This window comes from Leptidea sinapis, chromosome 19, assembly GCF_905404315.1.
Source record: "Leptidea sinapis chromosome 19, ilLepSina1.1, whole genome shotgun sequence".
NCBI classification, from domain to species: Eukaryota; Metazoa; Arthropoda; class Insecta; order Lepidoptera; family Pieridae; genus Leptidea; species Leptidea sinapis.
The window spans coordinates 8,693,772-8,706,552 of record NC_066283.1 but is presented as its reverse complement, the minus strand read 5'-3'; the positions used below and the strand labels follow the sequence as shown (position 1 = coordinate 8,706,552).

Genomic DNA, 12,781 nt, shown 5'->3' with positions numbered 1-12,781 from the left:
TATATACCTTCGTAGTATTTACCTTCGTAACTTCATTGTTTTCAAGAGTCTGAACAACAATACAGCGTGATTTATTTAACAATCACGATACAATAACAAAACAATTCGCGTTGAAAAAGTTCTGATTGTTTTTGAATTAATAAAAATAGATGTATTTTTCTGCTCTTCTTTCTAATTGTTCTATCTTCATCGTTCATTTTTTCTATTTGTAAATACTTCAATTGATAAAAAATATTTATCTACCGAGGAACTAATTTAAAATTAAGAAAAAAATTCCATTACTTTGCAATACAACCTGTATTACGGTACTATAAATCAATGATTGAATTATACTAATAATTTTGTAAAATACTTATATTAAGTAGACGCACATTAATATTTGAAATATTTCAATATTTGATTGAAAATGTCGTTAAACATTTTTAGTTGCGGCATGCCCACCATTCAATATAAATTTTAAATATGATATAAAATATATGATTTAATGCATACATTTCAATTTCTTCTAGATGTAAATGGCATAGTGATAATGTAACCTATCTATAACTAGTATTTTCATCATCAGGTCTCGCAGCTATATTAGTTGAGCCTACACCCTGTTCTTAACTTAAATTTCTCAATAGACAAGCCTATACCAATTATAATTTCCACGATATTTGGATACCAGTAAAACAAAAGCACCAATTTAATCAAAACGAATACAAATTAATAATCGTCTACAAGACTTTCAGAGAAATTTCACGTCAGATGTACATAAATACGTCATCAGTATTACTTTAACTAGTTTTAACTAGTATTTCAGCCATTTCTTTAATAAATAATAGAATCAATATTGAATCTCGTCCCATCGTTACGCACGCAAGAAATTAGGTCAGTAAAGATTTTATCGTTCATTTTACAAGCTAGTTGTCTCACAAAGTAACTATTCGATCGTTTTACTGCTACTTAATGAGAGCAGGTTGGATGTTGTCTCTGAGGGGCCGTGTTTGTGCCACCTTCATATTTTGCCCGGTATCGGCCGGGTAAAGTGTATCGCAAAGGCAAACAAGTTTCGTCTGAGATCTAATGAGATATCAATGTGTAACTTCCTCTTTGTATACTAATAAATTAATTTGCTGCACTGCGCTTATTGGTGGACTAAAATGCAAGTCATGCTAATATGCACGTATGGAATAGCGATACATGAAATTAATAACATAGTTCATTAGGGCAGAAGTAGGAAATTGCTTTAATCGTGAATTTAATATAAAAGACTTTTAATAAAGTTTCTTGTTACTATTAATTGTAATATTTCAGAATTGGTATTAGGTTTCATTATAGATTTACTTTGTTTTTGTTTTTCAGTATATATCTTAGAATCATTTGTTTTATACTCTGGTTTGGAAGTATTATTATGCCAATTAATAGTTACTTTGTTTCCGTAGCTGGGTGATTTATCAAATCCGGAGTTGAGGATATTAACGGAAGAATTAGAGAACATAAAATATGGTGGTATGTATAGTTTTTATCAAAACATATTCTTTGGCAAATCTTTTGCAATTGCAAACAATTTTATGCACTACAATTAACTAAAATAAAAACTCTTGTAATAAGATCATTTAAATTTTAACATAGACGGTGACAGCTGAGAAAACGTCAAACAAATTGAGGTTGACAGTTAACCTCTATATGGGGGAATACGAGCACACTAAAGTAATAAGCCTAGCCTTTCATCGTTATCATGTCTCATCATCTAGCAGCAAGAGGCTCCATCTAGTGGTATAAATTATCTGAGACTACACGTTATAAAATTGTCTCATTGCAACAGAAACAACGTAAGACTACGGGGACAGGAGGGGGGTTGCGGACGAGTGCTCGTATAAAAAAAGACAAAGTCCCGCACTGTATTAACGCACTATGAGTTACGTAGTTTATGTATCGATCGTATATAGGAATTAATTAATAAATGATGAGATAACAGCTGTCTATAGGTGAACTATCACTAAAGGGACAATTAGGGAAAGGTTCAATATAATAAGGTTGGCCATCAAGCAGTTATGTTTCAAATTTAAACTGATTTTGTTAAAACTATAAAACCACTTAAACATTAATTGACTTTTACGTTTAATTGACACTAAAAAATTAATTCCGTGCGAGATCGAATCAGAAATGAGGAGATTTGTAGTATAACCAAACTAATATGTTAATTTGGGCTATGTCGGTGCATAGCCAAAATTATTGCGAATCTAAAGTGGCAGTGGGCAGGGCACACATCTTGACGGACAGATAGCCGTTGGGGCAGTAAGGTCCTCAAATGGCGACCACATACCGGAAGACGTAGTGTTGGTAGGCAAGATGGACTGACGATCTTGTCAAGATATATATAGGATGAATAGGGCAGATCCCACTGATCGTCTTGGAGATATTTGGGCCTTTGGCCAGCAGTGGAGGTTTTCGTGGAATATTCATTCAATGAAATCAAGCTACATAAAGCCACGACAGTTGAATCAGCTTGGCAAGCTTTACGGACGATACGTCAGTGGGTGAGGTTCAGAGTGCCAGAAGCGTTATATCTGCAGGCACAGGATCAAGCTCCGCAGCATCCATAAATTTTGGCCTTTTATAAATGGTTTTTCTTATAAACTATATAATATTTTGACGATCGGTCCAGCGCTGTCCTAATCCTACCTACTCCGGCGATCTTGACCAGATCGTCAGTCCATCTTGTAGAGAGCCTACCGGTACAACGTCTTCCGGTACGTGGTCGCCATTCGAGGACATTACTGTCTGAACAGCCATCTGTCTGTCAAGCTATGTGCCCTGCCCACTGACACTTCAGTTTCGCAACCATCTGTCCTATGTTGGTGACCTTGGTTCTCCTACGTATCTCCTTATTTCTGATTCGATCTCGCAGGGAGACTCCGAGCAATATCCCTTCCATTGCCCCCTGATCGTCAATGAGCTTCCTCATAAGGCCCATAGTTAGCGTGCACACAGCAATGGTGATTTTAGTTATTTTTTATTATGTCCAGTTGAATGTTGCAGGAGCAGAGATGCCTGTCAACCGTCTGTCTGTTCGTGGGTTACTCCCCGATACTGACTACTACATGACCTACGACGGCTCCACCACAGCACCTGCCTGCTACGAGACTGTTACCTGGATTATCATCAATAAACCTATTTATATAACAAAGCAACAGGTAAGCCTTCTTTATTCAATAACATACCTTTTACTAAAAACTATATTTACTCTCACTTACCAAATATCAATTCTTTATTTTTTATACACCTTTTGGTGCTTAATTCCACTTAGGCTGGGTTGCAACAACTAACTTTAGCAATAACAAAAATTTTAAAGTACCATTGCACCATTTAACTATTTTAAGATGACGTCATAACTTTAACTGATAACCGTAACCGACCAAACTTCGCCAGTTAAAGCTATTGTTAATGTTAAATAGCTAAATTGGGACCTGTCAAGAGATTCAAATAAATATTCGATATTGACTTTATATTTCACTTCTAACTTTAACTATACCACGGAAAACGATGGTGCAACACATTCCGCAGTGTATGTTAAAGACAACGTTATTATTAATGTTTAATTACTGTAACAGCTAATATGATGCAACCCAACCAAGAAAATATTTTAATTACAATAAAAATTAATTATATATTTCTAATTGTTTTTTTTATTATATAACTCCATATTCTTGTTTTGACCAATCTTTAAAATTAAATAGCTGGACAGATATAATAATCATAATAATAATATTTCTTGATATCGCACCGACATACAAGACGATCAAAATTACATACAATTAAAGCTTTCTAAGCTTTCATAGGGACATGAATGTTTTGGGTGTGGATCACTAGTTCCTGTGGTAGATAATATAATTTAAATACCTGTATAACTGCTCACCAGGATTACTCTTCTACACAGAGTTGTTGACCGGACGTTCCATTATTTTTATTTTTTACGTTTATCTAAGAAAATGATAGGATTTCGCACAAGATAAATAATAAATGTGAAATGGTCAAATCAAACGTAATCAGTTTGATCGTCAGTCAAAACTGAAAGCTAATTAAATAATATGATTGTGCGTGGTCGAAGTTCCATTAAAATAACAACTGTATAACCTCCAATAAATTCTAAAAAAAGATAATGCATCGTTCACGCACGCCATGTTGTTTCGATATAAAGACATTTATTCTCATAAGATTTAATGAGAATTTAACATAATAATACAATATTATGTTACTTTAAGTTACTATGCTAAGCATGAAAATCAAAAAATGTGAACAATTGCAACAAATGAATGTACTTACATTAAATAAAAACACCTTCAATATTTATATTTATATGGAATAAGAAGGACTGGATGTGACTACCGACTTATATAACAAATGAAGTAAACTAAATTAAACCTACGGTTTGAACATTACTACAAATAAGAAAAATCAAAGAAAATAAGTACATGTTTGTATGTAGTCTATACATGTTATTATGTGATTGGAATTCATAACTACTACAGGCGAACTCTAATAAAAATTATAGTTAAAATGTTACATAAAATCTCCATAAATCACAAAGTTAAAATAACTATGGCTTACAAAGCTTTGAATTAAGTCTAAAAGTATAATTCTAAATAAGAGAAATAACTGAAATTCGAGTCCGACTGAAAATCGGGGTCGTCAAGTGGGTACTTGTGAATCAAACTGAAAGCTTGTTCAGTGTTCACGCTCGTAAGCAAGTACGCTCACTATAACGGCTTAATCAAAAACTCTAGTTTATTTTAAATTAAGAACACACAAGTGAACTGCTCATATGTTAAGTAACATACTATTTTAATAGCATTGCTACCGGCACGTTTAATCACTATTTTATTAATGTCAACTTTTGCTTAATTGAATATTTCGCAATAGTTAAAGCATGTTTATAAGTATTTGCATTCTATAAATAAAGCACTCTTCATATTCAAAGTTAAGCGTATTTAGTTAGCAACTATAAAGTTATGAGGCACTTCTAAGAAATCGAAAAGTTGTTCTGAAGTGTTCAGTTATAAAGTCATCGCTTGGCCAATTATGAATTCAAAGTTTTATAAAATGAATTTTAAAATATGGTATATACCATATTCATTATTATATTATTTCATTTTTTGATGACTCATGCGGCGTATATACTTATGTTAATAGCTCGTTTAGATAGTAAGACCTCGGTGACAGAAGTCTGCTCATGGTTAGATTGTGTAGTAAATGCAATAAAAAATTCTCATCAAGCGAGATATATAAAAAAATTACGGTATAATCAAAATTATGATAAATAAGAGTAGGTAATGAAAATTTAATTGGTGGTTTCATACCCATCGCTTGCGTTTCCGTTGCCGACACTAAGTTTCAAATTCAGCATATCGTGAGTAGGTATGTGACAGAGACAACGTTCTAGGGCAAGAGTCAGCAACAGGCGGACTTCGATAGGTCGAACCTCGGACCGCCAAAAATATACCAGGTAATAATTAAAACATAAAGAAGGTATAATATACCTTTACTTATTGAAATAATATTTTAAAGCCAAATATGATAATGAAAAATATGACTCTACAATCTTTGCATGCTCGACATTTTTAGAAAACAGTTTTAGAAAAACAAATATCTTTCAAGATTAAAGGACGCTCACGCTTCTCGAGAAACAAACTTTAAAAATTTGGCTTAAGACCGTCGTGGGTGCAGTTTCTCGCATTAATTTAAGGCCTTGTGTTTTATAAATCTGAATTTTATTGGAAACACGGCTTAATGTAGAAAGTTGCCAATACTTTTATTGTTTTTCGAAGTAATCTCCGTTCCTCTCTACACATCGTCGCATTCGATGGAACCACTAAGAAAAGCAGTTAGCCCATTCTTCCCTGGGGGTCTCTTCTATGGCATTTTCGTACGCTGTCACCGCATCTTCAGGGCTCGTCAAGCGGATACCTAGAATTTTATCTTTAGTTCTTGGGAATAAATTAAAGTTGCAGGGCGCCAGGTCAGGACTGATTATTGTCATTCTCTTATTCTCCTCTATCATGCGTCGCACAGCACTGATGCTATCTTCGGTAGTCGCTGTTAAAGGATTGCTACGTCCACGCTTAAACTCGTTAAACCAATTGAAAATAGTGGCACGAGATGGGGCTTCATTTTAAGAAATGCTAATCGCAGCCTATCATAGCTTTGTTTTTGAGTAAGCCCACAACGAAAGTCATAATAAATCATTGTCTAAAAATTTTCTCACGTTAGGTTCATTTTCACGTATAACAAGAGTTTTAGATTTGCTGCCAATTCACAACAACAAATGACAAATGAATGCATCTTAACCTTAGGTTACCAAAGAGTTCTAAAATTGAAATTCAAAAAAAGTTTTCATTAGCAATATTTCTAACTGGCCAGTTCTAAACATTTTCAGTGTTGTCCACGTAGCACATACTATTTATCAGTTGTTTTTCTCTGAACCTCATTAAAAAATTTCCACAGTATCTGGACCCCACCTAAAATTACTTGCCGACCACTGGTCTAGAGAGTTACTTAATAATATGTATGTTTCTCTTAATTAAGTTTATTAAGAAAATATATTCCTACTTTGAGTTAGTTACTTTCGTTTAATTTACACTAACACTAGATAATTAAGTTTTTATTTAAATTATGTAATATAAATGTATAGTAAATAAAGATAAAATATCGTGCCATTTTAATTTGATCACACATACGCAAATAATTCTGAATGTTTCGAGTTATAAATGGACTCTATTCCAGAAAAACGTTCCACACCAAAATCATGTCGAAATTGAGTTAAGAACACAAAACTGGTCATGTGATTCATATTTACGGACTGAGAAAAAATTACAACCCTACTGTCACTCTTCAAATGACATCATGACTTAGTAGCCCAACCCACATGTATGGAGTACAGGTACAGGAATATTAGGTACACTTAGGTCATAATTTGTAATTCTAGATTCTACTCTCAGAGTGTTCTATTTTCAAATTCAGTTTTTTATATTACAAAAGGTCAGTCCAGAAACTAAGACCAACGTACTATTAAATGTACTATATGTACTGTACAATGTAGTGTAATTGTACTACAGCATAAATGGCTTTCTTTATGATTCCACAGATTGGGAATGGACGATTCCGGCAGGCTAATTAAATCATAATTTGAATTAAATTGATTTTATGAAAATCTTATTAAAAACAAAAAAAATTAACAAAATAACAACTGTCTTATCGAAAAGTTGTTCTGAAGTGTTAAGAATTAACTTAACTAAGTTATTTTTGGAATTACCAAAATCCGTTCACCCAGTCCAAAGTTTTGAGGTAACAAACATAAAAAATCATACCGATGAATTGAGAACCTGCTACTTTTTTGAAGTCGGTTAAAAAGAAGAGCTTTTCTGACTTTCTTGCGCACGTTCATCTCAGGTCTAAGGCATTCATTTTCGGATTGATTGATTGATTTTAATAAGTGATTTCATATCCTATTTTGAATTAAAATGTTAAAATTCGAATTACTACTTTAGTGACCTTAATGGTTTATATTAATAACATTAACTAAAGCACACTATAGACATATATTTTTATGCAATAGAACAAAAAGATCTACTTCTAACAATATTAATGGTAAGACTAGATATAATATGTAAAGGAATCGTTCAGCTTACAATATTGTGTATGTAAGAAAAAACTCTTCTAGTTATAAAAGTAAACAACATGAATATTATATTATGATTATAATATGATTATGCAATTGTTGGATATTATAAGTATTCAGTGGAGGCTAACATTTATAATATTTTCGTTTGTTTCAACGCAACAATAAACAACTCACGTCCCTTGACTTGCAAAGACTCCGCAGTGAATAATGTACGTGTTAAAAGTAAACAGAAAGTCTCGCTCTATGCTCGTTAATATAAATCATTGTTTATGTTTTCCGTTTGTGTTGAGGAAAATTAAACGATAGTTTGTATCGTTTGCGATTTCCCAGTAGCACACTAAAGTTATTAAGCCCAAGATCTCCATTCGCGGAATTGGTAACTTGTTTTGCTTACTGTATAATGTTATATAGTTACATATATAAGTGAGACAAAAAGTGACGAAACGAATAGCACGTCCACCGAAATGATATGCCCTGCTTATAAGTCCCAGTGTTCTTGATTGAACTCAAAACTCTGAGTAGCATCGCCATTGCTGTCATCACTTTGAGACATAAGATCTTGAAACTGAAACACAAAATGCTTCAAAAATGTTACCGTGGTTTGGTCATGTATACTAAGAAGCATGAAAGCAGATTGACTGAACTTTAAAGCGAATAATGATTGGTAATGTTTGAACAATAAGCCTATGCATACACCCCACGAACAGGTCGGGGAAGTATTAAAAAAGGGCCAGGCAAGTGAATCTGTGGTAAATGGAGGTCTGTTATCTCTCCCTTCCCGTGGGAGACAGTTCTGATCATATAATATATGATGATGATTGTATTCAAAAGGACCGAGTGCATCGGTCAAGTGAGTGTCTCACCACCAACACAATTGTAAGTGATGGCCGTAGGCCGCCTTAATTTTGTCACGTCTTCGATCAAAGTCTTGAAAACGTCCGTCTTCAAATATGTTAACCTGCTGATGTATGAAATCTTGCCATTCAGGATGCTGTGCATATTACACCTTTTCATGTGTCTTTCAAAAAATCCTTGTAACGAAGGTTTTGGCCACTGCATCGGAGTTCTGAGAAGAAGATGCGTTTTGGTACTCTAATCTCTACTCTCCGACATGCGAGATACATGGCCACACCATCACAGCTGTTGCCTCATCAGATACATCTCAAAGCCCCCGACCTGTGCACGCTTTCAGACATGCGTGTTTCTGACATAATTACACCACCAATGCCCAGATCAAATTATATATAATCATTTATATTATTGAATATCACTTCTTTTATTATTAAAAGAAGTGATATTCGTAATTTGGGTTTGATTTACCGCCAACTGAAAATATAAATTAAGTGTATATTTCATGAAACCCTTCTGCTTAAGAGTTCACAATCTAATGGGAGAAATACTATAGACAGAGTTACTTATTTACTTTATGCTGCTGTAATATCAGGAGACGCTTTGCACACTCATATTAAACTCTGAAAAAAGAAGTGTTATTTAAAAATAATACACATACTACAGTAACTGCAAATTACTCAGAATAAATACGTAAAACAAAACGTATTTCGTGCCGACCGTAATCATGTCACTCATTTGCAAAATACAAAAGTTTAGCTTTCAGCCGGTGTCTATAATCACAATCAAACAATTTAATACAGCGTAAACAACGATGGATTCAAGATAGCAGCTCGCGTGACTCGCGAACGTTAATCTCAGTCAGGGATATACTAACACTCAACGAACTCAACTAACACATGAAAGGAGGAATTTTCAATTTACCTCAAATCGCTATATTTCTACTAGTTTTCAGATTATGCTATAATGGACTTTGCAAAATTTGTTAAACTTTGCAATTCAAGAGATAAAATACAGTCTTTTAAAATGTTACACATCATTACAATCACCTTCAAAAAAGGTTTCTGTTAAATATATATTTATTAATTTGAAGCGTAGTAAACTTACAAACATGGCCAAAGTAATCGCCCTTGGCAACTTAACAACAAATCTATTTAACCTAAAATTTTCCAAATTCCTGATGTTAGTTATTAGTGAAGTATAATTATTAATAAAAATCATACTACTCCTTCATGTTAGATAATGATAAAACTAGTATTTTGGGAGTTCTGATATTTTTTGTATTCCGATCCAGTTGCACGGCCTGCGAAGGCTAATGCAAGGTGACGCTCGCCATCCCAAGGCTCCTCTCGGGAACAACTTCCGGCCCCCACAGCCTCTGCACCATCGTGCTGTCCGGACAAACATCGACTTTGATTTGAGCAAGGTATATATACAATAACTATGAATTAAAAGCATCGCTTTAAATGTTTATTTTATAAAGAATTTTGTTAAATGATGTAAAAGTGGTTATGAAAACCACCAAGTAAAGAATCTTAAAATCAATGAAGTAATCTAAATTACAATCTTTGAATTATAAATAAGCTGACATACCAATATGAAGAACAATAACTTATGAAAATTATCACACAAATTAACAACACAAATTTCTGTTTACGTTTTATTTTATTTCCATAATTTTTATTTTTAATTATTAAATGCTAATTTACAACATAACAATGCTTTGAACGAAATTTACAATACTTATTACGATGACACGAGGTAAAAACTATTGCTACAATTCGTAGCGAGCCAAGTATTCTAAGTTGGTCAGTTGGCTGCCAGGGCTTGGGTTTTCCGTAGCCCTATTGAGGCGCGTAGATAGTACTTTGGCATTCTCCGCTCCTCTGGATGGACCGACTGTCTCGGCATCAAACGGCCACCAACTCATTGAAACCGACATTTTGACTTAATTTTTTATTGCATATATTATGTTAAAACTGGAATGCATTTTTGCGTATTTGGCGGCCACCTTAAAATTTTTAATACATGTTTTCCTTTCCAGTATCCTGGTAAAACATGTCCCAGTATGCATCGAGACATGCATTACAAAGGTAATATTTTAGGATTTTTTCTTACTTTAGATGTAATTACTATTATACTTTGTATACATGAAGTAATTACTAATATTATAAAGAGAATATATTTTATTTTTTAATGTTTGTTGGAAATAGATAAAAATTAAAACTATTTAACAGATTTTGAAGTTTCTCTCACCCGTAGAAAGCAATATACTACGTAATTATAATAGAAGAATTTTTTTATAGGAACTGAAGGTATCAAAATTTTACTTATACAAGCCAATATTATTATATATACTTATAAATAGGCATAATAACGATAACTATAACGATGTGACGGTGGATGACCAGTATTTGTATAATTTTGTTTTAAATATAAGTAATTTGAATTTTTGTTTCAGCCAAAACATGGACTCAATATTAGAAAAGCTAATAAAATAGGCATAATATAGAACTAGTTAAGTAGAACAATGTGTATCTTTTACAATTAAGCTTTTGTAAATATTTTGTACAGTCCAATTATACTTCTGTGCTCATTTTATTAAAAAAAAATATGTGTAACATATTATGAGTATATAAAGAAATTGTATTTAAAAAAAAGAACAATTATTTAATGTTTATGGAAGATATTAATTTTGATTATATAAGCCAAAATATCAGCTGTCTTTAGAGCAAATAGAAAATTTTTATATTTTGAATTGTATCTTTAAAACGGTTCTGTACCCTTTATAGTAGTCTTAGTAAAATGAGTATATAGATCGTTTATTATCTCAAATTATTTAGACATTTTACAACAGATTTAAAAAATGTATAATTTTCTCAAATATTACAAAGAGAAAAATTTTGTTTATCTACAATGAACATGTTAATATTAATATTTATCATAATTGAAATTCAAAAATATCGTGAGGTCGCAAAAGTAGTTTGATGAAATTAAAATGAATTTAGAAAGTCATATCATATTAGTTAATGTTTGTAGATATGATATTTATTAATGTATCATAAAACCACTGTATGGCAAATTTAGTTACCTATGTCACAGTGAAAATACATTATATTCGTATGGAAATAAAAACGGCTTTTAAACACAATGTTTTATTGAAGAACAAACCCGACCCCTACATTTAATATTCAAAGGCTTCTTTGGCGCAATGTACGCTGCGAGAATTATTAGCAATGGAAACCTATTCTGGCTTCATTCAAAGACTTTTTACAAAGTTACAGCGTCAGCGATCACAAGTTTAAAAATATACTTCGACGTTTTTCTCACGCAATGGCTCGGAACACTCTGTTTTAGTGTTCCTCCACTTCTGTGTTTGAATAAAAAGCTCATTTGAATTCTATGAGAATCGAAATTGGTCTCCTTTTCGCTGTAGTAACTTAATTTAATCGAGTTCTATCGCGGTGTCCTCTAGATTAGATGTGGTAATATTAGTATTTGGCTAACGTGGTGTGAAAATTCTTTTGTTTCATTATTTTTCAATTGTTTTTTTCAAATAAAAAAGTACATGTTTTAGTGTCATCTCTTATAAAAAGATTATGGCTTGGTAATTGAACAATTTAATGCAGATCTTTTTATTTCTCTTATGTTCGAGTAAAACGTATCTTTGTGGTAAGTACTCTTACACTTGGCACCTCTCTTGACATTTCAAAGGAAATAAGAAAGAAGAATTGGAAGTTTGAACATTTTAAAATTCTATTTTCAATAAACATGTTTGAATTTAAGATACAAATATTGGGTTGGACAGGTAACTAAATGCAAATCAAAATCATTTTATTCATGTAGGTCTAAAATCACTTATGAATGTCGAAAGATATACAATTTTATTATTACCCACCACTTTTGAAGAAGTTTTCAATGGCAACAGAACAATGTTAAGAGTGACAAGGAATTCATTGGCACTCTTTAAATCAATATTTACAGCTTAATTCAACGTTTTATAAATATTTTTTAAGCAGTATACGTTAAGTAAAATGCAATATAAATACTCAGATGTTATTAAGATATAACATCTGAGTATTAGTTACAATATAAATGTAAATTAATTAATATATAACTATAATTATATGAGATATCTATAAGTCCCGGTGTAATATAGTTAAGCGAGCATGTCTACATATTATTTTAAGTAATTTATATAAAAAAGACTCATGGAAATTATTTTGTGATCACTGATAATTATTACTTTTTTTTTTGAGAGGAGGAAAT

The 12,781-nt window shown here is 32.3% G+C and overlaps 1 protein-coding gene across 1 annotated transcript in view; it reads left to right on the top strand.

Moving 5' to 3' along the window:
- Positions 1–11,707, top strand: part of LOC126969776 (carbonic anhydrase-related protein 10) — a 58,450-nt gene extending 46,743 nt beyond the window's left edge. The window contains exons 7-11 of the mRNA XM_050815338.1: positions 1,425–1,491; positions 3,025–3,179; positions 9,807–9,938; positions 10,557–10,605; positions 10,974–11,707. Of these exons, the coding sequence (XP_050671295.1) occupies positions 1,425–1,491; positions 3,025–3,179; positions 9,807–9,938; positions 10,557–10,605; positions 10,974–10,996 (426 nt within the window). The 3' untranslated portion in view covers positions 10,997–11,707. The remainder of the gene's footprint in view (positions 1–1,424; positions 1,492–3,024; positions 3,180–9,806; positions 9,939–10,556; positions 10,606–10,973) is intronic.
- The last annotated feature ends 1,074 nt before the right edge of the window (positions 11,708–12,781 follow it).